Source organism: Salminus brasiliensis, chromosome 5 (assembly GCF_030463535.1).
Source record: "Salminus brasiliensis chromosome 5, fSalBra1.hap2, whole genome shotgun sequence".
Lineage (NCBI taxonomy): Eukaryota > Metazoa > Chordata > Actinopteri > Characiformes > Bryconidae > Salminus > Salminus brasiliensis.
In genome coordinates this window covers 38,357,770-38,385,715 of record NC_132882.1, presented here as the reverse complement: position 1 = coordinate 38,385,715, position 27,946 = coordinate 38,357,770, and the positions used below count along the sequence as shown (strand labels likewise).

The 27,946-nt window shown below is 37.3% G+C and overlaps 1 protein-coding gene across 9 annotated transcripts in view; it reads right to left on the bottom strand.

Moving 5' to 3' along the window:
* Positions 1–5,142: 5,142 nt before the first annotated feature.
* ccdc178 (coiled-coil domain containing 178) overlaps positions 5,143–27,946 on the bottom strand; it is a 39,200-nt gene continuing 16,396 nt past the window's right edge. For 6 of the 9 annotated variants that reach the window (XM_072680258.1, XM_072680261.1, XM_072680262.1 and 3 more), the window contains 7 exons: positions 26,680–26,832; positions 25,289–25,402; positions 25,047–25,192; positions 24,301–24,460; positions 17,535–17,684; positions 13,581–13,715; positions 5,143–6,821 (listed from right to left, as the gene is read on the bottom strand). In XM_072680258.1, the coding sequence (XP_072536359.1) occupies positions 6,675–6,821; positions 13,581–13,715; positions 17,535–17,684; positions 24,301–24,460; positions 25,047–25,192; positions 25,289–25,402; positions 26,680–26,832 (1,005 nt within the window). In that variant the 3' untranslated portion in view covers positions 5,143–6,674. Of the gene's footprint in view, positions 6,822–11,548; positions 13,038–13,580; positions 13,716–17,534; positions 17,685–24,300; positions 24,461–25,046; positions 25,193–25,288; positions 25,403–26,679; positions 26,833–27,946 lie in introns of those variants that run through there. The other 3 variants (XM_072680264.1, XM_072680263.1, XM_072680265.1) reach the window with 3 other exon arrangements.

Here is a 27,946-nt window from a genome sequence, read left to right as displayed (position 1 = left end):
ACCGGAGCAGAGCTGATGCTTATTTCTGAGGAGAACTGGGAGATTTTATTAGTTAAACCAGCGCCCAAACGCCACTTGCAGAGACACGCCACAGAAACAAAGATCTCTGCATGGCTTCCAGATATACAACTACAGAATGTTATTTGAAATGAGTAAATGCTCAACAATCCTATGATTATGTAATACTTACATATCTATGTAATACTACTACTACTAAAAATAATAATAATAGAAGAAGAAGAAGAAGAAGAAGAAGAAGAAATACAACGTTTACTAAAGCCATTCCTATGAATACAAACTCAATAAATAAATATTCATAACATGCCCTCATGGCATGTAATTCTGTGGGCTTTTTCCTTGATATTGTCACTTCTGACTTCCTCACTAGAGGCCCAGATCTCTGTATTAGCTGCTAACTTTGACTTAACTTGACTCACATACATTAGAATTCTTGTGGAATGCTGGAATATAGATAGTTAGATTCCAGATATTATCAAATGCAATTGTCATAATGTACAAATGATGCAAGTTAAAACAGTGTGTAAAACAGTTTACACCACATGAAAAATAATTATAATAACAAACAAAATATCTTTCAGCCCAAATCAACTGACCAATCCAAGTTAAGAATGTGGAACCATTGTGACCATACATTGCATATACACTTACCAAGCACTTGTACATCTTCTCATTAATGCGATTAATCCAATCATGTGTGGCATCAGTTTTCAAAATTTGGCTCCAACAACATGACTTCATCAAGACCGTCTTGTGTCAACGGTTCAGGCTGGTGGAGGTGGTCTTATGGTATGGGGCTAATACCAAACAATCATCAGTTAACTGCTACAGCCAAGCATTTGAGTATTGTTGCTGACCATGTGTATTCCTTCATGGCCACAATTTATTTGTGGGAGATCAGGCGAGTGTGGAGGCAAAGGGAACATACATTCTTTTCCTGATGAATTTGTTTGCCACTTTCCTCCCTTTTTTGTTATTTATTTCCAGACATTTTTTCCCTTAAATGAGAAAACAAAAGTCATCAGAATCCTTCACACAGCTCAACCCATTGTCACTGTATCAGTTCCAAATTCACAGGTCCACAAAGGTCCATCTATGATATGATTTTAAATGGCTACATCCAGCATGATCCTGAACCATTTGATGTGTCTCAAACTGGTTATATGAACATGACAATGAGTTCAGTGTTCTTCAGTGGCTTTTCTAGTTACCAGATCGAAATACAATTAAACACATTTGGGGTGTGGTAGATTGGAAGATCTGCAGCATGTAAGTACACCTGTGAGCAGGAATTACGTGATGAATTTCAGTCTACATGGACCAGAGTCCCAAATAAGTTTCATTTTAGCAATACTCTTTGAATGCTATTTTGCAGCTCATTTTACAAAAATATATTTGGTGCATAAAAACAGACATTCACAGACATTAAGTCTGTAATTTTACTCCCGCTCCTTTTGTTCTTCCACTGGTGTTACCCATTTGAAAATGTTCTCTGTGTCTAATATGGTCAGCACCACCCAATTACTCCCTCCAGTCAGCAGTGAAACAAACGGGGACCAAGCAGAGCATTTTGCATTATCTGCACTCCTTGGATTGTCTGACAATAATAACTGTAACACAACGTCAAGCTGTGGCTGCCAAGCTCGGCTTGTGTAGTTTAGGAACTTTGGAAATGAACTTTTTCTTTGCCTGAAAATGTAATGACTTCCCTAGCTAACCTGGTACAGGCAACAGCAAGACGAGTCTTCCTGCTTACTTTCAGTTCGACAACAGTACATGGTGCTAGTATAAAGAAACACTGGATGTTTTATTAGGTACAAATAATAATGTTGTTTTTGATGGTGTTAGACAGTTTTTTCTTTTAGTTTTTTTCTAATATTTAGTTAAGGGTAAAACTAAATATTGATCACAAATAGAATAGCACCTTCTAGTAACAACCTTGTTAAGTGGGCTAAATTGAAACAGCCCATATTTTCAGTAGTCATACTGAATTAGCCCCAAAGCCTGCACTGCATAAAGAGTCTAACTCCCTCTGTTTCTCTCTCTCTCTTTCTCTTTTTCTCCCTGAGCTACTGTAGCCGTCGATTTGGCACCAAACCCTTCAAGATGTCCCCAGCAGGCTCCTGCATCGCTGGCCACGTAGTAGAGTGTGTGGTTTCCTTTAAACAGCTGTAATTTGTATTTCCAATCACCGTGCTGATTTCTGCTCATTATATCGCTGTTTCACACCGGTAAGTGAGCAAAAGTTTGGATTGATTGACTCTAATTAAGTAAAAAACGTTCCAAGCCATGGGTTTATTACCATGCTAGCTAGCCACAAATGTCAGAGACTTTCACAAATTATTATCCTGTTAAGATGAATGTGTGGGAGAGCAGGCGAGTGTGGAGACAAAAGGAACATACATTATTTTCCTGATGAATTTGTTTGCCACTTTCCTCCCTTTTTTGTCATTTTTTTCCAGACATTTTTTCCCTTAAATGAGAAAACAAAAGTCATCAGCATCCTTCACACAGCTCAACCCATTGTCACTGTATCAGTTCCAAATTCACAGGTGTAAACAAACACATTAGTCCACAAAGGTCCACTTGTGATATGATTTTAAATTTGCCTTTTGCCTTTTGAAGGCTATCACTTCTGACTGTATTTTTACCAACAGTTGTCTGCTTTAAATGACTATATATTGCATTTCATTGGTGATGACTGCTTAAAGTGGATGTTCACACTATAGGTGAATGTAAACATAAATAAAGCAGAATACTTTACGGAATACGGAACAACCCAGTCTTCATAAGCCTTTAATTAAATATTTTATGTATGCCATACTTTGCTATAATCCTAAAATTATGTAATGAGAAATGTTTTTCTTTTTAGTTTTTAACACTACAAAGAGTTTACCAGCAGTTCCCAGCAGTTTTGTTGCTTTCTAAGTAGCTCTTGTTTCTCTTTCTTTGTTCTGCTTGAAGGTAATATCAGAGGTGTCAGTTAATTACAATATAAAGCAAGCCACTAAGTATTTGGATTTTTGTCAACACTGACTGTGAGCTCAACATTGGCCAGTATTATTGGCAAGGGGATGTATTCATCAAACCCTACACATACAGAGGGCAAACTTGATGCATAAGAGATAAAAATAGTATATGATATGTATATAATATCATATGTAAATGAGATAATATAGTATACTGTCACTATCACGCAAAAAATGTATTTTCATTTCGCATAATTTAAATTTCTGTTTTGACATCATTTAAATCAGGTTGTTCTTTACACTGAAATAAATCATGGTGAATAGACCAATAGAAATGCTCCAAAATTACATGGAATAAAACCTTTTCCTTCTCCTGCAGAATTGCCATTTTTGAGATCCCAGGTTTTTGTGTGACAGTGACAATATCCTAATTATTAATGCTCACAGTTGTTCATCTTGCTAACAAAATGCCTTTACATACATAAACTACACATGGACCATACAAATATTCTGTTATGCAATACTATGCAGTCGATATACACTACATCTCTGCATTCATACACCCTTGATTTAGAATTACAAAAGGAAGTCATATCTGAGTTTGTAGATTTTGGTCATGGTGCATGTGTGTGCATAAATGTATGTCTGTGAAACATTACTGGCATCTGAGCAGCACCTACTAGTGCATGGTTCGATGCACTTTTCTGGTTAAATTAATGACAGTGGCGTTACAGGTTTGATGTCATTTATTTAGCAGAATTGATTAGAAGGATAGGGTGAGCAGATAAATTTGTTTGGGAAGTGTACTAATTTAAAATATGGCTGCCCGAATTGGAAGAGATGGCTGAGAGACACTTCATCCTTCAAAACATGACCATGGCATCCGGAGCGCACAGGGGAACAAGGCTTTTATTGTACAAAGAGAGACAGTTACACCAAGACCACCAAGAGTCACTGCACTACAAAGCAGAACACAGCAGGAACAGAGGTGAAAGTATAGAGTTTAATTCTGAATGTCATGAACATTGTTGTCCTATATCATATGTGAGATATACAGGACAGCAGTAGGGCAATGCTGTATAAGACAATGCTGTACAATTAAATATTATGGAGCTTGGAATATTTACCCTCAGCAGCATACTAATTTAAACTGAACACTAGTTTTGCATAGAACAAGGAATAATCTAACCAAGCTGTGGATTTTTTGTGTAAAATAAGGACTACAAAGAGACTTTCTATGAGATATTTTCCACCAGATTCATTCAATTTTTTATATCATCTTAGATGGACTTCTAACAATATTTAATGTGTTTCACTGATTGGGTTGAATGCTTCTATTTAATGCTTTAGAATAATTCAAACAGTTCTCATTGTAACTGTAATTTTTCCCTCTAGAGGAAGGAGGATTCTCCTTTTCAGTCTTGGCATTGTTGCCCTTGTGTTGCTAATTAGGAGCTTGGACCTGGCTTTTTGTAAATCTGCATTGTGATGATGTCCATTATAAATATATAGAGCTATAGAGATACATTACATTTGAACTAGTGCTATGTAATATATAGTTGACTGGCATAGTCAATTTGTTTTCATTATTTAGTATTTTATTATATATTTAGTATACTTTCATTTTTTTATAATTAAATATTATTTTAATTCATGTTTCCCAGTTTTTGGGATGTGACAGTTTTGCAAGAATAGTTCAAAAAAACTTTCCAAATCCCTTTTTTGGAAATGTAATTTCTATTCAGTTGATAAAGTCAATGAATTCATGTTTCCTTAGTGTTGGTACTCTATGCTAAAAGAATGCTGAATCCCTAATAGCTTATTTAGATGAAACAGTCTTATTTTTAAGTAATTTTAAGTAATTACACCAAAAGACACATGACTAATCTATTCAGACTTAACTTTTATTCATGTGTCTTTTGGTGTAATTACTTAAAAATAAGATGTTGATGTTTCATCTAAATAAGCTATTAGGGATTCAGTATTCTTTTTGCATAGAGTACCAACACTAAGGAAACATGAATTCATTGACTTTATCAATGCAAGCATATATATATATATATATATATATATATATATATATATATATATATATATATATATATATATAGTATTATATATATTATATATATTATAATTTAAAAAAAGGTTTTGTTTTTGTCGGATGCAGGACATATCTTTTCAGGACTGTCTTGTTCAACATGGGACAGGTGCTTACATAAGAAATAGAATCACTGATTTTTTATCAATGCGGTATGCCTATCTGACATGATTGCAATGCCAATAGTTAAGGCTTGTTTCATTAACAACTCTCTAGAGTGAGATTTAGGAGTGGTAGCGGCTGCCATTAGACGGAAGAAGAATCTGGCTGTGCTCACTCTGACAGTCTGAAAGGCAACAGAGCAGCACACACACAAAGTTTCATACAACTAATATATCAACTAATGATGACTTGGAACTACACACCTATGTCAACATTAGTTTGATAATTTGATACCTGTGTGACCTTTCACATGCATACAAAATGCATCTGAAAAAACAATGTGTTCTACATTTAGGTATATTGACAAAACTGTGTTGCACTACAATTTCTGTGTGGTTGCCAACATTCCTTGCAACTATTTGATATGCTGATTTTACATACCCACATTTTGTGATTCAAATATTTGGCTAGGGCTGACCATTGAAAGCTTTTGAACAATGGCAAAGCCACTAAACCTATATATAATTGTCTTTATTTGTACATACCTCCTTACAGAAACCTCTTTTAACCTATTTGCTTTATACCTGCAAGTTGTTAATTGTATTTCTTTATTTATCGCCATTCCTATGCTCCTATGTTGTACTCATAAAACAGAGAAATGAAATGAGAAACTCATTCCAAAATGAACTCTCATCACCAGTGCACATCTGTTATGTGATGAGAAAAGACAGTAGTGTTTTCATGGGGTTCTGAGGAATGCCAGTGGGTAGTGCTCACGCAACATCCTTCTGCGCATACTATTTACCCCTGGATTGCTTGAGGCTAATGTCTCAATAATTTTCCCTCCTTTTTTTGCAGGTCCTTCCCACAAAGGACTTGACTAATGATCCATGGACAAAATGAAGCATTTAAATTTATTCATTAATCATTCATCTCCAGCTCATTGAAAATGCTAAACTTCCACAAAATTAAGATTGAATATTGAAAAGTGATTGAGAGAGACAGCTCTCAGGGAAGATGGGGAAAAGGGGGAATAAACAAAAAAAAAAGAAAAGAGGAAAAAAGAGAGACAGTGTGCACGAAAGGAAGGACATAGCCTAGTCAGATACTAGTTAGAGCTATGCAGGTATACTAACCACAGGATAAGGTCAGCAGGGTTTTAGTAGGTGTAATTAGATCCTGGAATCTGGAGAAGCGTAGAATTTCTGTCAACACGGCCCCGTAATTATTCTCTTTTCCAATTAATGGTGACATAGATTAATTATCTGATGAGGCAAAGCCAATTGCAATCATTCACCCAGCTAAAATTAGATCATTCCTGACAGCAGCATGAAAGTCACCTGTTTCATTGTTATGGATAGGGCTGCAAGGAGCAGAGAGGGTGGAGAGAGTGAAGCATGCTGGAGGTGTGTGTAAGTGTGTGTGTGTGTGTGGGGGGGGGGGGGGGTATAAGTGAGTTGTCTGGTACACAGGTGAGTGTCCAATTACTCTGCTGTAGGCTTTGCCTTGTTCAATCCATCGTTGTCCATGGGCTTCTGTTTGTCTGCTGCGGCATCATGGCTGGTAGTTGAGTCATCTGGCAGTGTTTGAAGAAAGGCAGAAATGTGGTCGATTGCTCCTGAACACTGCTCCTGTTTAAATGTGCAAGCAAATGGAATCAATGAGAGACGACTAATATAGTAGGAAGCAGAGGCAGCGTGGCTATAGCCAAAGCTGGCTGTAGCAGGGTGCTGGAGAAGACTGCCACAGATGCTCCAACCTCGCATTGTGCCTTCACAGCCACAGCCTACTGAGAGCAGCCCGGGGCTCTACTGTTTTTGCGAAAGCAGAGCGAGGGAGAGAACAAGACAGAAAGAAAAAAGAAAAGAAAGGAGAAAGAGATGGCGTGCACCTCTCCTGGTGAACTGTGCATGTGGGTTCAGTGCACATCTGTTTTAAAAAACCTCAGCGACCAGTTTTTCTATTAAACTGCCTTGCACTGTCAACCAGCTTGGGAATCTGAGCTGGCCTAGCCATGCAGAAATTCTCTGACTAACAATTATATCAGAAACAAGATCTTGGATTACGGTCCCCCGAGAGCAGCACAGCAGGCATCCGCTCCAATTATTACCGGCCATTCACAACTCTCCACCCTGCTCTCTGTTGTTAGCAATTGTCAATTATGCTATCCCTGGTGTAAACTTGCATAACCCAGAAGTGAGTGCCCGATTTGGCAGTAGCGTTACGAGATGACAGCCTCATGCTCTTTCTCTCTCCCTCTCTGTCTTTTTGTCTTTCTCTCTCTCTCTCTCTCTCTCTCTCTCCCCCTCTTCTCTGCACTACATCCCTCCACTCCACTTGAGCTAGTTGGAGGCAGTCATTTGTGCCTTAGGAAGACACAGTGACAAATCAGTGGCGCTAGTTTTGTGATGGGCGTTCCTCTCCAGTGGGCGTGTGGGCGTCTTTTTGCCTGTGCAACCCGATGAAGAATTTGGCTGCTTAAATAAAGCCAGTGTTGATCAAACACTGCAGGAAAAATATTGCAGGAGAAAGTGAATATATGTCTGCTTGAGGCATCTGTTATGCACACTTCTTGTTACAGGTGCTCAGGCCTTGTCAGTTGAGTGTCTAAGATAAGAAGTTTCAAAAGTTGCAGAGAATGTTTCTAAAGGTAGGGTAGGGTTGATTTGAAAGATCTTTTAAATTAAACCATCTAGCCTCCCAATTTCTCAAGCTGCTAGCCACCAAGTACAATACTGGAAGGTCATATCAACATAATAAACAAAATGGTGTAAGATAAAAGGGACTTAAACTAAGATTGCAATATCTTTTAGTATTAAGCTTGTTATGTTGGTGCTAAAATGCCTACCATAGACATCTGAAGTCATCTGATTATTTTGTAGTCAGCATCATGCCCGCATTAGGAATAGATTTCTCTTTGAGAAAAATTAATGGGATTTTCAAAAATCCCAGCTATCATGTCCTGTGATAAACAAGAATGTTCCTAACTCAATACATTGGATTGTTGTTGAATGTGCATTTTACCATCTATTAGCATACACGTTATAGCAATCATAGTTTCAGCTCCTAAATGACTTCACATAATTCAGGAGATCTAGTGACATTTGATGAAAAACATAAAAATACAGGAAGTAATAGCAGCAATGTTTAAAAACACCATTCATTCCTGTCAGAGATAAATAGAGACAAAAACTTTAGACCCAGACTCCTGGAGGTCTGTTGTTAATAATATTTTCCAAATATATTTATTATTTTACATGCCAAATAATCAATTCAAATTAATGCCATGTCACAATATTCTTAGTTTAAAGAAGGAAATAAACCCTAAATCAAATCATTTTACTAAAATAGCATTTTAGTGAACTGCTATTTCCTAATGCTTTGATTATATTTTACATAAAAGTGTCTAAGGAAATACTGACAGTGATTTTCTTTAAAAAACACACAGGGGGCTGCAGTACACTATATAAACAAAGGTATTACTACACATTACACCTACAGATGTTTCTATGATATCCAATTCTAAATCCATTATTATGGGTGGTCCCTCTGCAGGAGGACAACTTCGACAGGTTGCTGTCGAAGTTGCTGTGGTTCCTAAACTCTTCCACTTTTTGATATATATTTGAGGTTTTTTTCCTCATCATTCTGTACTCAAAATCCTTTAATGAGAAAATAAAATTTTGATTTTTTCCCCCAAATTTCCCAAAAGATATTGCATTGACATACGTATTCAGAATCTTTACTGAGTACTTGTCTTTGAAGAACCTTGGCAGTGATTACAGCTTTCAGTCTTCTTGAGTATGATGGGATTTTATGTAATTCTTCTCTGCAGATCTTCGCTAGCTCCATCGGGTTGAATGGGAACCAGCAGTAGACATACACACATGGACAAAATTGTTGGTACCCCTCGGTTAATGAAAGAAAAACCCACAATGGTCACAGAAATAACTCGAATCTGACAAAAGTAATAAATAAAAAAATTCTATGAAAATGAAAAAATGAGAATTATTTTTACAAAAGTAAACTCATTAAACAGGCCTGGACAGAAATAATGGCACCACTGAAAATAATATGACCAAAGGGACGTTAAGTCAAGGTGTGTCCACTAATTAGCAATAACCGAGGGGTACCAACAATTTTGTCCACGTGTGTATTCAGGTTCAAGTCAGGGCTCTGGCTGTGCCACTTAAGCACATTCACAGAGCTGTCCCTAAGCCACTGCTGTGTTGTCATGGCTGTGTGATTAGAGTCACTGTCTTGTTTGAAGGTAACCTTTTAGTTTCGTCTTAGGTTCCAAGTCCTCTGTATCAGGTTTTCAGTAAACATATCTCTGTACTTTGCTCTATTTCCTCAATCCTGACCAGTCTCACTGTCCCAGCTGCTGAAAAACACCCCCACAGCATGACGCTGCCATCACCACGCTTCACTGTAGGTATGGTATCAGGCAGGTGATGAGCATTGCCTGGTTTCCCCCAGACGTGGCGCTTAGAATTGAGGCAAAAAAAGTTCAATATTGGTTTCAATAGACCAGAGAATCTTGTTTTGCACAGTCAGAGTGAGAGTCATTTAGGGACTTCCATGTGTCTTTTATGAGGCCTTCACTCTGCCATAAAGCCCAGATTGCTGCAGTGATAGTTGACCTTAGTTGACCTGAAATTTCTTCCTTTTGCACACTTTTTTTTTTTTTTTTTCTGGGGCTCAGTGTATACATTCATCAAAAGCAAGAAGTTGGTGCAGTTTTAAATGAACAGTAATGAGACTCATTTGACCACTCTTCTTGACAGAACTGGTAGTATCCAGTAACGTTGGGAGGAATATACTTTTTTCATACAGTCATAGAGTCTCAAAGAATTAACGCGGCACGCTGTATTACCAGGCGTGAGGGGGTGAGTGGCTGCAAGTTGAGCAAGTATCACAAATGGTTGTACATTTTCGTGACTTCTGTAGCACCTCAACTTGAGTTATTTTAAAAACAGCAGGACAAGCACAATTTTATATTTGTCGTTCAATAAATGTAATTAGTATTACTTTTGTTTGCATTATAACAGTCAAGTCCGACTGATAAAAAGCACAATTATAAAAGCTGAATGACTCAGATCGAGTAACTACCATTAAAGTTTTTTTCTCCATGGTTTTGGATCTTTAGCCCTCTTGCTAAGCTAGCCTTTGCTTATCTAGCTCAGATACAGCTCAAACAAGTATCAGACAGTTTGGTGCAGCTGCTGTTGACTAACTGCTGACCTACCGACAAGTGTTGAGAATAAAAACTTGTGTTTGAGAGAGCAAAGTTGAAGTTGAGCTGGTGTTGGGAACAACGGAATGGCAAATTGAGACAGGTTCTTCCGTGTTAGGACTTGTAGCTAGCACTATCTAGCTATATTTAGATAAGTTGGCCTGCATGCTAAACACCACAGCACAGTCCGCATTCCAGTTAATTGAGGCTCAAATCACACCCATTTAGAGGATAAAGCAGGATACCTGAGAGTCGGAATGGTCTTAGGAGTGTATTAGACTGTTTTCAGACACATTTGGTATCCAGGTTTGATCTTTTTGTATCCATCCTCTGATTTTAAATAACCTCACTTTTAAATAACATTTCTCTGAGTTTCATGGAGTGTTCTGTTGTCTTGACCTTCCAGGCAGATGTCTTAATACTACAATGACTTGAGACACATTCACTGCACTCAGGTGATCTCCATTTCACCGTGAGACTACCAGAACCAAGTGCCTGGAACTCTAAATTAGGTCAGTCACTTAGGGGGTATATTTATGCAATCACATGATATATTTTTTATTTAGTTGACCTTGCTTTGTAGACATCTGCTTTCACTTTGACATTAAATATGTTTTTTGTAAATTCTTATAAAAAAAACTATGTCAACAATGATTCCATTTATAAAAGCAATGAGGGGAAATGTACAAGGGGGTGAATACATTTTAGGTGCTGTAGCAGGTTACTAAATTCAGCATAGCACATGTCATGATACTGTTAACATTGAGCTGTACAGTATAAATCAGCACAGTGAGCAAACGGGAACTGAACTGTCCCTACTGTAGGGAGACGCTTTGTACAGTCTTATTGCAATGGGTAAGAGTAATCCCACATGACGCTCTTTAATTCAGTGAGACTGTGACTAAATGTGCATCTTGTGTAAGGCCTGCTATCCTGTAATATCACACTATTGCTTTGCTTGGGAAACTTTCAAAAACAGAAATAAGCATGTTTAAGCACATAGAACTTAGGTAGAGCTTAGGTAAAGAGTTGATACAAATTACAATACTGGCACCAAGCTCTGGAACCAAGATGGCAGTTGTTTTGTTGAGTCAGCAGGCACTCAAATAAATAGACAATGGCTTTGAATTAACATTTAATACTCTTTAATACAATGATCATTTCCATCTCTTTCACACAAGAAACACAAGTCAGACTTGACCTTAGAAAGAGATATGCAAAGACTCTGTTTTATGCATTTGTGTTTTTTTTTTGTTTTTTTTTTTTGCAGCATAGGCTAGCTACAGTTATGAATTCTGGACTGGATTAAAAATATAATAAACTTTACTACTCTCACTGCTCCAATGTAATACAACCCTCTTGCTTCTGGTAAATTGGGCCCAATCAACTGAGAAGAGCAGCCCTATGCTAAGCAGTATATTACAAATGTATAGTTTCTTCCCCCTGCTACAATGTTCTGTGAGTCAGTTTCATGCTATGCAGTAGGGTCAGACTGTTCAACAGGTTTCTTAAAATCAAACAACATATTTGACTGTTTACTGTAGTCCATAAAGCATTGCTTAAATTATGCTTAAACTCTAGAAACCTGTTTAAAAATGTGAAAATGTTCATATTGGTTGTACTTTGTACTGACATATTTTTGAAAACTGCCCTTATGAGCTAGAGATGTTGAGCATGGCTATTTTATGCCACACTACAGCAGTACTGCACACTCTTAAGATAGCAGAGTGATATGGTTTAAATAAGAAGTTTATTCAAGTTTATTAGTATGCTTTTGGTTTTTGGTTATTTTTTATGTACTATACCAACCAAAATGATACTGACAAGTATCTTTGGCCTATACTCGTACTTAATCCTTTGCTCTAGATATATGCTGAGTGAGTGTCTTACATGATTTTTAAGGTCACTGCTGAACTATGCAGAATGCATTACACAAGTTAAAACAGGGAGAGTGATGATGCTCTAAGCTACTGTACTGTGCAGCATGGGTCTTCTCAGTGTTGGACTGCATGGCTACTGCAGTATCAAGCAAGCCAGCTCTATGCAGCATTTATGCATTAAATTAAAGGTGTTCTGTTTCAAGCATGTTTCAAGTGTTGAGGTCAAACTGATGCTACGAAAATACTGAGCTGTAAACCTGTTATATGCTGTACATACAATCTGCAAAACCAAACCCAAAAGCTGTCCCTCTGCATTTACTACATAGATCAGTGAATGGCAGTGAAGTACAGTACACCCTTTCTATGGAAGGCATTTTACCAATAGCAGCAGGACTACATTCGACTATAGTTATTACAGTATTAAATCAACTGTGTGTGTGTGTGTGTGTGTGTGTGTGTGTGTGTGTCTGTGTGTGTCGATGTAAGTGCATGCGCGTTGAGTTGGGATGGGGGAGGAGACCTATGCTAAGCTGTGACAGAGTTGAGTAAGGCTGCTCCTTTGTCCTTCACACTTGGAGGATCCCTAAGAACTCCTCGCCTTCATGCTTCATTCCCCAGGCTGACTTCCTGAGCTGGCCTCCCTTGACTGAGCCACAAACACACCACAGCTCACCTCATTACAGCACCCACATCACACCCACTACTAAGAATCCACATTTTCTTCAGAATTTCTGTACCAAGAAAGACCATCATTTTGTTTGACAAATTTTCAACATATGACCATGTCTAATGTGTTTTTATGTAACTGACTGACATTAAATTTGTGGGTGCAAACATCTTAATACTAGCCAAAATGTCAGAAAAAACTCAGTAATAAGCTTGGCCTGTTTGATATTCAGCATTAATGGACTGCATGATTGCATAGAGGCATAGTTTGTGACAACTGATCTATGCCAACATATGAGTATTCCTGCAAAGTCAATAGGGTGTTGCTGACACCAACTGAGAGTGAGTTAGGTCAGACTCCTGAGACAGAAGATAGAACCACTTTTATGTGCCCTTCCTACTGTGGTCTAATAAGCCCCTACATCCATTTAACCCTTATCATGTGACACAAATAGGATCTCTTATACTAAATCATCCTTAATTCATCTGAGCTAAGTGCCCATTGTTGAGTGTGTACAGACTGTTTCAACACAAATAGCTGTGTTTATATATGTGTGTGTGTGTGTGTGTGTGTGCATGTTTGTGTGTGTGTAGTAAACAGCCCATACCTGGAGGGCTTTCATTTTCTGGTTGTTCTCGTTGGAGAGGGCCTGGCAATGGGCCAGCTCTGCCTGGCTGTAGACGCTGCGGTGTTCGAAGTTTTCCAGCATGTCTTTGTGCATCCTCCTCTGCAACAATGAAAGCTGGGGAGGAGGGAAAGAGCAGGGGAGAGAGGAGAGAAACAGAGAAGAAGAAGAAGAAGAAGAAGGGAGAGAGGGAGAGAGAGAGAGGGAGAGAGAGAGAAAGATAGAGAGAGTGAGAGAGGGAGAGAGAGAATTGGTAAGGCAGGAAAGGAAATTAATGGCAGTGTTCAAGAAGAATGATGGAGGGAAATAGAGAAAGCAGTCAATAGCCCATTCTGCAGTACACGGGCCTGACAGGAATTTCACAGTCTCCTGCTCTCCCTGCCCACTCATGTGCACTGGGTGGAATCCAGTCACATCTGGCTGCCAGGATGGGGGGTTAATTTTCTCTAAATGCTTCAGCGGTTTTGTTCTAGCTGAGGCAAACTCTGTGACTGCAAAGCTGATGAGTAAAATATTTCGACTTCAACCACTTTAACTTTTATACCAATCCCCTCAAGACATATTTTACACATACACAAAGAGTCATGAACCCCCTGCCGCAATTAGAAATTATTCTGAGTCCACTGGAAGAAGACAATAAAATGAAGTGTGCATGTGTGTGTTTGTGTGTGTGTGTGTGTGTAAGAGAGAGAGAGAGAGAGAGAGAGAGAGAGAGAGAGAGAAATAGAAGGGAAGAAAGAGAGAGGGCGAGAGATACATGCTGTTCTTTCTCTTTTCAGCATAGTTTTGTCAAAAAAAGGGGGTTTCAATTCTGAAGGATGCTGTAGCTTGCTTCGCCCCATCTCTTTCCTCTTCCTTTAAGCTTATCATTGCTTGGCAATGTGTTCCTCAGAGCATGAAAGAACTAACGAGAATTAGCTCAGCCATCAACTGCTGAAGGAAGAAAAAATGGATTTTATTCCACATGGAACACTATGTTAAATGTGTAAACTAGTTTTAATATAATATAACAATACTTAAAAGAGGAAAAGACATGTATACTTTCAAGAAGCATTCTCAGACTAGACTGTTATCTATGTAAGATGCTTCAGAGACCAAAAAAGACAGTGGTATTCCTTTCCTAACACCTATAACAGGTCATGGGCATCAGCTGCATAGAATCCTATAACTGTACTGAACAAATGATGTTTTTCTTCCTTTAGGGAATTCTGGTTAATACAGTGTAGTCGAAACCTCAGGTGGGTGCATGTGATGTTTTTCGTACATAGTCATGACATAAAAATGAGCTAGAGCAGCTCATCTGATTACATTTATTGAAGTATATGTAAATTTGATTAGATAAAGTATTGGATGCTTTCTGTAAATACTTGCTTTTCTTTGGTATAGGTCTGTAAACAGACACACACATCAAATCACAATGTTTTGTGTATTAATTAATTTGTATGTATTTTTATGTGCATTTCTGGAAAAAATGCTTACTGACCATGCCTTTGAATGTACTTTTCTGCTGGGGGAGGGGGGATGGGGGGGGCTTGTGAATACTCTGGTGCTGTAAACTGATAAATTGGTAAGTATTACTTACCATAAATAATAGTGTGATTTAAATGTAAGTTAAATGTCAAATGGGATGTGCAAACTGTAGAAGAGTCCAAGAATGAATCCTTGCTTTGTCTTTTCTATTTCTCCAGTGTCACTTGCAGAGTGTAGTTCAATAGCGTCCTAAACATGATATACTTTATACACCATCTAAATTCTATATGTTTTTGTTTCTATATGTATCAAATATGTGCAATATTAACAGTACCGCTATTAGAGTAGAATGCTTAAAGCTTTTATGATAATATGCATGTGGATGCGTAAATATCAGATATTCATCACCACCTCCCCATATGGCTGTCTATAGCATAGTGCATGTCCCTCACAGCCTTTATGTGCATTAGACGCTCTCCTGTGAATATAGGGAAAAAAAACCCTGAATCTTTAGTTTGAAAATAAACAACAAACTGTAAAAGGCTGAATACTGAGTAAAAGAAAATCAGGCTTTGATCATGAGCGTGGAGAATCCCGTCCACAGGATTTGCCTTTTGCATGCATTTCTCACTTGATAACATTCATGTAGTTAGATGAGGAGTTGTAGAAGTATTAGCCTTTTGGGGAACAAACAGTGTGTTTTGCTTTTTTGCCAGAGTTGTACTGTCTGCTGCTGGTGGTAGGATAATGCTAGATAATACTACAGAATGTATACACTATACTGCTATTTTATAGAGTTAGTCTAAATCAAAAATAATAGATGAAAAACAATGTAGCATTGTAGAAATCACACAAAACTCTACTAAAAGGTAACATTTTATCTGTTATGTTATGTGCTGTAATGACAATAGCAAAACACCATCTGTGATTATTCATAGGTATGCCCTAATGTTGATCTTATTAACTAAACAAATATATACAGAATGCATTATGTTTTGAGCTGAATAGGATATGATATGTTACATTTTAAACATAATTTCTCCATTTTACAGCTTTTTCCAGAACATTTACAGCAACAATACACATACAATGTATTGCAAAATTTGGGCACTATTGGCCATTTTGTAGTAGCACAGTCTCTGTAGCTAATCAAACATTAAACAATTTTCTTTCTTGAATTCTAATACATAGTTACTCTCGCCTGTACAAACATTTGGACCCCCCAAGCATAGGCTTTGGTATTTTTATTAGCAAATCAGGCTGTAAGTTTAAATCAAATGAGTTTTAGAAGATCTGTGGTAAAGAAAACATCCTGTATAAAAGTTTAGCTGTGTCAAAAAGGTGGGGCACCATTCCACTGTGCAGTGATGTCTGTCCAAACGTAATCTTTTCAGTTTCATTTCATGAAAATAATACTTTGCCAGATCTATCATGATTTGAGCTATATATAGTGGCTATGGCAATATTGCATGGGTGGAGAAAAGAATTTCACAAAATATCATCAAATCCTGGAAGCAAATAGAAAATCATTTGTAACAAGGGTGCTTACAAGACAACCCAAACAAACTTGAAATTTTTTACATGATAAAAGACAGAGCAAATGTGCATTAGAGATACTGAAAATACTGTGTTCATGTTTAATTAGCTAGAGAGACAGAAACAAAAATAAAACACAACAAAACAAAATGTGTCATTTAGCCAAGAGTGCCCAACAACTGTATATGCAGCATTGTCACCATATATTAGTCACTGCCTGTAAAGCATATAATTCATGCTTCATAAATTCATTTATATGAATATATATTTGTCTTCAGAAACACAAAGCAGCTATGACAAATAGCATCTTAACTTCCAGTCCTTAGACACTGCTGATGGTTGCATGTCATATTAACATTTTTGTGGAATGTTTCAGAGTGATAACCTCACTTTTGCCATGTTCAAAACCATTGCGCTGCTGTTTCCATGCTTTCCCAGGTGAGGAATACACACACTCACACATAAACATTAGAGACTAGCTGTCACACTCCTACACAAGGCTTATCTCATCATGATTAGATTACTGCAGTGGCCTCCTTGCTGACTGCCCAACTAAAACCAGCCAGCACTGACAGGCTGTGTGGAGACTGGATATGCCATACTTCTGCATACCTTCATGCAGAGATGATAACAGTGATTTTATTGTCGTCTATACCAAATTCTTGCAATTCAATAGAAGCTAACTAATAATCCATAAATGAGGTGCAATAAGCATGAAGTCCGGTGACAGTAGAAAAATCATCTACTTGTGCCATAGTCATGAAGTGAAAGCATCCAGAATTGGGAGTGGAGTAGGGTTGCATGATATATTGGTCCAGACTTAGTTAGCCTATCAGACTGTACAAGACAAAAACAGACCCCAAAACTAACCTACATACAAATTATATGCAGCAAATATAGCATATTTAAGTGACATAGCAGATCTTTTACCTGCTTTAAATCATGAAGTGAGGCTTCAGCTTCGTTTTTCTCGTGTAATGTGTTGGCAACCTTTTGCCTGGCGATCAGTAGAGCTTTCTGCAGTGCAATGTACTCTTGTGCCAGCTCCCCATTCTCTTTTAGGGCTTTCTTCAAATTAGCCTGCATGTTCAGGAGTATAATCATTAGTAAAATTAACATACATTACACTGAGCACAATACAAACTGCTGTCTATATTTATAAATAAGCTTATTCAAAACATTAGCTTTGAGATACAGTATCTATCCATTCTATGTTGTGTGCACAAAATGTATTTTGAAAATGCATGCGAAGACTTGTCAGACACTTTAAGGAAGTTAAATGCCCTATGAAACTAGTAATAGCAAATAGAATTGCTATATTTGCCCTGCAGACGTCACGACTCCTATCTCTGTAAAGATTTATGAATGAATCTCTTTATTAATTTGTTAATTTGATACATTTTCATATGCTTAAGTACATTATGTGTAAATCTACAAGTCCAACAATATTAGGACAATTATATATATTCTGAGTTATTAATTGCCTCACTGACCTGTAAGTAGCTTTTGGTCCATTCAATTTGCCTCATGAGTATTTGCAAGCCGTTGTTTGTACTGTTTACATTTTACCTTTCCAAATACTGATGCTGTACAGAATCAAAGTCCCAGTGTGTTCATTGCAGTGTCAAGTAACCTCAATCACACTTCTTTCTCTATGTGTCTGCCCACATTCAGTCAGTTTGTAGAATCCAAAACCACAGAAAACAGGACACTGGATCTGCTGTATGCTAAAGTTAAGGATGCATACAGTGCCTATAAAAAGTAGTCAAGTAGGATATTTTTTCCTTTTACTGCTTTTAAAATGCAATCATGCTTTTTCAACTCCTTAATTACAAAGAAATCCCACATCTTCACAAAGCAATGCCAATGACTATATAAAAATATAGCATGTAAAATAAGTGATTGCATAAAAAGTGAGCAACTACAACACCTATGTCACTCTGAAGGAGTTAAACTGATGCTGCCAATTCCATGCTTCATGTGTTTGTGGTGATGTACAGTGTTTTGGGTGTCTGCCAAACATAGCATCGAGTCTGGTGGCCAAAAAGAACCTTCTTTCGGTTGACCTTTGAGTTTCCCCACATGCCATGTTTTCTTTGCCCCTCTCCCATAAAGCTTGGGCTGGTAAAGAGCCTGGGCAACAGTTGCCATATGTCAAGTCTGGTCCATTTCAACTGCTGAAACATTTACCTCCTTAAGAGTAGTCATCAGTCAATCACTCGGTGGCCTCTGTCACTAATCTCCTTCTTGCTTGGTCACTCAGTTTGTGAGGACGGCCTGCTCTAGTCAAATGTACACATGTGCCATATGAAATTTCTTCCATTTCTTAAAGATGAATTTAACTGAATTTCAGAGGATGTTCAGGTTTCTTTATACTTTAGACAAATTCACTGCACTCAGGTGATCTCCATTTCATTTAGGTCATTCACTTTAATGGGGTGAATACTTGTGCAATGATATATTTTACATTGTATATATATTTTAATAGTTCTTTTAATAGAATTTTAAAAAATATTGTAAAAAAGAAAAACAAAGCAAAAAATCAACAACATTAGATTGACCATGATTCAATTTAGAAAAGCAATAGAACGGGAAAATGTCCAAGGGGGTGAATACTTTTTAAAGGCACTGTATAACGACACAGCTCTCCCACTGGGCTATTCAAACCACAATCTACTACCAATTCTACTACCACAATCAACTACCAAACCAAATATCCACTATCCTGTATGGGCCCCTAGTTAAGATACACCCAGTAAACATTAGGATTGTTAGGAAGTGGTCACCACTGTACAATCACTGAGAAGATGCTTTAAGTCTAAACAATGAGATGTGAATGGGATGCATCTCTTATACTGTCAAGGACTTTACAATGCGTCTCCAATAATAAATCACCAGTGACTACTCACAGTGTCTCCCTTCAACCTAAACATTTACAAATCTGACCACACACAACCACTGACTGTCACAAACAATCCCCACACCCTACTGAGCAGTCCAGCAACTCTACACCTACGTTCACTGCTGACCAGGTGAAGAAGCCACTGAGGAAACTCAAACGGGGAAAGCTGCTGGACCAGATAGTGTTGAGCTTGAGGTACTGAAACTTCTGTTCTGAGCAGCTGTGTGAAATCTGTCACTACATATTTGACCTGAGCTGCAGTGTGGAAAGATTCTTAGTCGAGTGGAAAAACTCTTGTGTGGTTCCTGTCCCCAAGAAAAGGGAATCAACAGCACCGAATGACTTCCAACCTATCACTTTGACATCCCACCTGATGAAAACAATGGTGAGAATAGTATGGCTAACCTGAGACCACTGGTCAAACTGTTAATCCTCTGCAGTTCACACACCAGGATAACAGGACACTGCAGGCAGGTCCATAGGAATCATGTTCTTTTATTCTTCTAGTGCATTCATGCTTTGACTAATGAAAGAATGCATGAATCCATCAGCTTACGGTCTGACTGGTTGACTCCAGTTTAGGTGCAGAGCTGTGTCTCATACGTGACTACATGTACCAACAGGCCCCCCAAGGGATTATACTACCTCTGTACACCTCAAACATAAGGTACAGTCATTTTATCTGTAGAAATTCTCTGATGATACAGCCATTGTATACAATAAATAAGAAGTGAACAGAAGGACTAATACAGAAAGGTAAGGGTATTTTCTCCCTACAGGTGGGAAGTGTAATTCACTCTTACTTCACTACTCCACCTCATAACAGTCATGCTTTGTACACATGCATTGTACATGCATTTGAAGTTGAAAATGATTCAAGTAAAAAAAAAAAAATAATAATAACAAAAGTGTACAGATGCATGCTGTACACTTATTTTACCTCCAAAAGAAAAAGGAAAGTCTAAACTTAATACTGCCATGACATTCACTACTTCATGCTATCCAGTGCAATACAAACTGCTGCTCCTTTACACAATGTATTTAAAATATGTACATATCTAAATATATAGGTAAATACATACATTACTTTTTAAACTGATCTATTCTCACAGTACACATCAATCTAATCTCAATCTGCCTGTTTTTCATTTTGCCCAATATGTGTCTGATGGAAACTTGTGCAGTTACATGTATCACTACTGCTAAATTCTATTTCTCCAGTATTTGTCCCAGTATGCCTTAGGTGGGGTGAAATTATTCCAAGCAAAATATAACATCATCATCTGTACCCATTTATTTATTTTATAATTATTCCTAATTGTTTGAGTATATAATAAACATCAATAACTAAATTTACTGTACCACATGCGCACACACATTTACTAGCTTCTGCATGTCACAACAAAAAAAAAACTCTGCTACAACATGCGCAAACACTAATAATCAGACGGCACTTAGAGAAGCATGTAAACAAATTACAATAAATAACTGGTTGATTTGCCTGTCTCATCTCATCTCCATGCCGCTCTCACAGCTGTGGGTGAGACAGAGACCAAGTGTTTTCTCCGGCATACCTGTACAAATAATGGAGTGCGTTTGGGCAGTAAAACAGTGCAGTGCTAACTGATGAGTGGAACCCAGCACTGGGACTGGCCGTAAACATGACAAATGCAGTCTATTGATTTAAAGCTTAATTACTGCATGCGGCACTGACAAAGTCTGTCTGACAGCGCCCCCGAAGTGTAAATGGAACAAATTACGCTTTGTTGGCTGTAAGAAACTGATGGTGTCGGCACTTTGCATTCTCTTTACTTTTCTTCTCCTTGACGAGAATGGTTCTTGATCAAATAAACAAACTACTGGAGTCTGTGACTACTACATTTTTTTAAAGACATGGATGCAGAATGAAGAATGAAGTTCTTCAGCTCTAACACCCTACTAACCACTTATATATGCCTTATGGACATTCTACATGATGGCCACATGATACACACACACATGATTGAAAATTAATTTAAGTTGACATGTTTTTGGCACATGAGATCATTTAGGCATGCAGTCTTTACAACAATTGTTGAGATAAAAATGTTTCATTACTGTTGCCCAAATGCAAAACTGAAGAAGCAAACTACTGATTCCAAACATATCTAGGTGATCTACATTTAAATTCATTTCAGGATGATTTACAGCTAGTTGTGGTCTGAGCCATTAGATACATTTACTTAAAAAATAAGAGGAGATTCAAACTAATATACATCACTGGGCCGTATTTTAGCGATCTTTTGTCGAGCCGCCAACCATGCACCGTGCAGCTTGATTTAGGGCCTGTCAGTGTGCCTTTGCTATCATAAGGATAGAAACGGAAGGCCTTGCACGGCTCAAAACACATAAACACACAGGCATGTACTTAGTCTCATAATTAAGCATGGGTGTGTTTCGGGCGAGCAATAAACAAATCAGTGTGTTACTCGCCATTCCTTTTAAGAGCCAGGTGCGATCTGACTTTAGCGAATTGCTATTTCAATTGTTTTCAGTCAGTGGAGCACCTGTGTTTTCCGCTGCCAAGATAGCAATACAGCAGAAATTTACCTAAACCCACCCCTCATTTCAAAACCACCACGCCCATCGACTTAGATATATTTGCAAGCACCTTTGCTTGATGGTGTGCTTTGGCGGATGGTGTGAAACTAGACCGTTGGCAGAGTGTAGGAGAGCAAAAAGCGCCATGACATGCCGTGTGCAGGGTGTAAGATAGGGCCCATTGTCTTATTTGCATCATACTATGTTCAAAAGCTTCTTGATCTCAAGAGACTGTCACAGATCAGTCACTGGCTGCATAGTGCTTATGTTGACAGTTCACAGAAATGCACGGGAAGTCCTTCAAACCTTTTTTCAATCATTTTCTTTTTAACCCATATAAATGGTGACTTTTCTACTGAGTGAAAGTGCTGCTGTTTTATTGTTTTCAGTGCGAAGGCCTGAAAAGGTGCTCTGCTCTGCTGCTCTGCAGCCAACTAATGGGAGGCTGGCTCTATGAGGGAAGACTTTTAATTCTGCGCCTGTCTCGCACCAACAACTTGTTTGGAGTTTGCTGCACCCGTGCGCGCATGGCGGATTAAGCTCCATTGCCTTTTCTTGTTTTGAACTAATGCATTCTTGATCACCGTTTAATGAAACTATATACCACATGGCGATTTCACATTAGATAAGCCATGTGAGACTCTCATCAGGCGCGAGGCTCTGACTGGGGCCATAATCCTGAAGCTCAACTCCCCCAATAAATGGCTTTTCCAAAGGAAAATGAAGTGATAATTCATGGCTTTCATGCAACACATAACATATTTTTTCTTACAGAAAATTATATGAGGCTGCATCGCATTACTAGAACAAACATGTATTATCAGCATGCCTTTGCAAGATAGTGCAGCTATGATGAAAGGAAATAAAAAAGACATACACTGATCAATGATAATATAAATAATATAAAATGAGGAGATAATGCTAAAACAAACAATCTATACTTATGCTAAAAACATGCTGTACTCTAGGTATCAGAATATGGTGCGCTGCTGTAAAAACAAGTCCCTAACACACTGTAAAGTGTAGACAACCCTGTTTTAAGATTAATCTTGTGTTTTAACATAAAACTAAAAAACCTCATTTTCTACATATTTGTATATATATGTAACAATTATTTACTGTGATGTATTTTGTCTACAGAACAACTTTTTTTAATACCATCACATGTCATATGTGTATTTTGAATTTTGAATGGTTTAAAGGTCATCAGCATGTATATTATTATCATTATTGATTATCTATCCTAATCCTATTGAGCACATTGAGAACTTCTTTCTCTGACACTAGTGTTGTAGTATGATTCTGATTTCCCCATGAACTAGTTTCATCATCTCAAAAAAATATATACTTTTGATCAATAAGAAAAAGCTTTAATTTGTTAGACCTAAATATATTATTTTTGTATATTGTATATTAAAATAATCAAACAATTAAAAATAATTAAAAAAACAATGAATTTAAATTTTTTTGTTAAGACTATAAACTGTTGTAACTTGCTCTTACAGTTTTTTTAACACTGAGGCCAGGCAATCATTATACATATTATTACTGATTATGTAAAATGCGGTAGCCCGGGGGTATGACTATACACTAACAGTGCCTGAGGGAGCACAACACACCCAATATGCAAATAGATGACTGACTCAGTTACTGGAGAAATGCGTAAATCCAACATCAGTGCAGTTTCTATTTTTGTGTGTTTTCACCATTAAATGCATGGATCAATCACTATCCATTTGCCAATAACAACTAACTAAACTTAATTATAAGTTGTTTCAACTCAAAGAAATGGATCTGCAAAGGGATTATAATTATACATCTGTATTCAACAGTAATGGAAGATATATACAACTGACTTCATTAAAGAGTTCTTATTTACACTTCTCTTTCAAAGTGAGGTAATAGTGGACAGCAACACTGGAAGAGGAATGATCTGATGTGATGTCATTAAATACACATTAAATGAATGACATGGTCATTTCACTTTTTTCAGTGTAGACACATATGAAGCCTAAGCCCAGACTAAAAAAAATTTTTCATGGTAAACCACACTAACATTGCAACTTACTCCACACTTAGACTATATTCATTGGGAAATAGCCATATACATTGTATCTGTAAATATAAAATAATAAAAAATAAAAAAAAGTCAAAATAATATGGTATCAGGACATTTGGACAATGGTGGAAGAATTGAATCTGCTGACCACTGACCTCAATATCCAGCATAACAGCTTGCCGTTGGGCTAGAAGAGTAGAGAAGGTTTCCTCAGAAAGCCTATTTCTGTTTCTGCAGGCCTTCACATCACATTGCAGGCTGTTCATCATTACACTGACTGTTTTATGCTTATAATCCAACATGTCATGCATGCTCCTTAAAAAAACATGTTTGAAAAAAACATAAACAAAAACTTTTGAAAAACATACAAGGTTTCAGTAGTCAATATCAAAGCACACATAGCCCTTCACCAAAGTGTATTTTAGGCCTGATGCAATCATGACATTTTACAGTTAGTTATAATATAAATGGTGTATATAGCGGCACAATTTGTCTTTTAATGCAACTATCAAAAAGTCTCTATCTACTGTTCCACTCTGTGTAATTACAGAGACAAAATCTACAAAAGTCTTTGTTCCACCAGCAAGCAAGACTATGATTTGTGAATTATCACAATCTGCATACTCCCATAGCAAATTGGGGTCACAAGCCATGTTTTTTCAATGTGCATCTGAAAACTAAATTATATTTAAACTAAAATTATATTTTCCTCTATATAGCCTTCAGAGAGCTCCTTCAATAGCTTTCATAGAATGCACATGTACAACAGTTCATCTCACTATTTTTTCCTTTGTAACATTGCTCAGACAAAAAAGACCAATATTCTGTGTTTATTTTTTCTATATTAAATTGTAGATGTACATAGCGCATATTGTAGCTTTCATAATGTTTGTGTACTTACTGTAGTTCTTCTATATCGTGTGGCATGGTGGTAGTGATTTGTTCCATCATATCCGATGCTTTTGTATATTTCTTAGACCCTAGTCTGAGCGCCTCAATCCTGCAGGATGCCTGTTCACGTCTCACTAAAACTGCACTAAGGGCTTTCTGCACACAATCATTACAACATGTATACTAATATACACCCAACACCAAAAATCCCTTCTACAACAAAAAAAACACTTTTAAACATATCATAACTACTTTTTCTGATTCTAGGTGCTTGAGACAGGCACTCCTCTGCTCTTCAAGTTCATCAGACAAGTTTTTACGTTTAGTCATAGTATCACTTAATTTCCTTTCCAGTTCCACAGTTTGCTGAAACAAAAACAAAAAACAGTCATTATTATATTATATTATATCATATTAAGTGAGCAGGAGAAACCTGTCCTATCAGGCGGCACAGAAGTAATGGTACATAGGCTGTTTTGGGTGGTGTCAGCTACATACACAGCTTGACAAAGAGACAAAACAAGATAAGGTCCATTGTCTGCTAAGCCTGGTCATCTTGAAAATCATCATCACAGTAACCTATGGACATTTTGCTGATGCCACTGTGCTTGATACACTCATAACAGCATCACACATGCTACCATGCCATCACCATGTCAGTGTTGTGTTAGAAATAGTCTATCGCCCTAATCATATCTAAAATTGGATGCTGTGATGTTACACACAAACCGGCAAAGTAAACATATAAATACTTGATAAAATGAGTGCACAAGGAAGATACACATTTAGTTTACAGGCATCATCCTGGGAACACACCAACACATCTTCAAATGTCTACTGGTGTGTCATAGTGATTTTCTTTTAGGGGCATTTTACGGGGATTTGTCCCCTCATTCAGACTAGTGTACCTTGTGTACTTGTGGCCTACATGACTACGTTTACAACGTAATCTATCAATCTATTGGAGTTTATATCAACCCTATGTCACAACTGACAAGTGGTGAGTTAACATTTTGTTTGTTATTAGGCCATGGTGAAGCTGTGTTCAAGAACAGACTCTCTCATCAATATCTACACTTTACCTGAACCTCAGCTGGACCCGAGTTGAGTAAAGATCATTGTACAAGGGTTGTATTGGGTAGCCCTAAGGGGCCTTTCTGCTATAGAGATGAAATGGCTATAGTTATTCAGTACATTCACTAAATCAATGTGTTCTTGCAAATAGAAGGTGAGGGTGTTGTTACCTTTGGACTTTTTTGGTATTTTGTTATCCTCAGGGTTCAACAGGGTTCAGTCACAGGGTTATCACTATGTTAATCACTTAAAGCCCAGGAGGGTTTCATGTGATTGTTCAGAAAGTTGTGTGACTTTGTCATGTCATAAGTCAGTAGTGCTTTCTTTGTCATATAATTGCATGCGCAGTAAGGCAAAAATACCATCCTTTGCCAGCATAAAAATGTCTTATATGTAACCAATTTACACACAGTAAAGTTTAAAGTTCTACTTCTGTTATGTGATCTTAGAAACAGTTATCATATTCTAAACATGTTGGAACTGTAAGTATTATGTTATTGTTTATAAGTATTTAAATTGTTCAAATAATCCTAATTTTACAGAATTGGTTTCTTTCACACACAAAATACCTCAGTGTGTATCTTTTTCTGTTCAACCATCTTAGTCTCTAACTGGGCAGCTGCAGAGGATACAGCTTCATATTCCTTCAGTAGCTCATTTTCCTTTTTCTTACAGTCCAGTTTGAAAAGATTATACTCTTCCACATGTGAGGATATATTGTCCTGAAGTACAAACAAAAACCAAAAACACCACACAACAATAAAAAAGACTTTCTTCACAAAAACATATTTACCACAAAACAATGTCCACAAATTCATTTTCTATGTTTAAAAGTGCAGTGCAGTGTAGTGTAGTGTACTCGATGACTTCCACAGTATGCATTTGATCTGCATTATAACAATATTGAGGGACTAATATAACTAAATCAACAAAATGACAGAAATGACTTCACCAGCTGCAAATGATTAGAGGATTTAGGAGGATTTTGGTTTGCTCTCAATTGTTGAAGTAATTTAAAATCATAGCACAATTAGAAATCAACTATTTCACAATTTCCAAGTGGATAACAAAGTTCAGCCCAAGACCAGACCGCAAGATGGGTAAAGAAGTCTACAACAATCCTAAAATGTCATCAGGGGAACTACAGGTATCTCTTGTCACATTTGATGTCAGTGTACTTGCATCTGTTATCAGTAAGAGACTGCACAAATTTCATTTTCATGGGAGGTATCAAGCATGCAAGTGTCAATATTGGGCCACAGTCTTTTTTTTTTTGGTGTTGAACAGCAGTTTCTCAGTCCATAGCGATGTGAGACTCTTAAGTTTAGACAGTGACTCTGTCTAAAGTGGCTACAGCACAATACATTGTACTTAAGTACAACTGTTTAAACGGATGATCTTGGAATCTGCAGTTGTGTAAAAACATTAATTGTTCTCAGACCTGCACTTGGGCTTTCACATTGTACTGTTTTGGTCTATATTGGTCAATAAGTTGAAGTTGGCAAGGTAAAAGATGTATAATTATAATCCTGTGTTTTATTAAGAATAAAAATGTATGTTGTACTCTCATTATGCCCCTGAAAAGGAACACCTGAAAGAAATAATTGAACATCCAATATTGCCATTCATGTCCATGATGAGTGTATGTAAACCTTCGGTCACAGGGGTCTCAATTGTGTTGTACATTATCTGTAAAATAAAATTCCAATTCTAAACTGTTTTAAAGGCGATAGGGAAGTGGTTTTCTCAAACCTTGTAGTGGAGTACCTCTACATAGTAGTGTTTTTCCTGCTCTAACAGATTCAGTTTACCTCAGAAAGGGCAAGTTAATTTGTT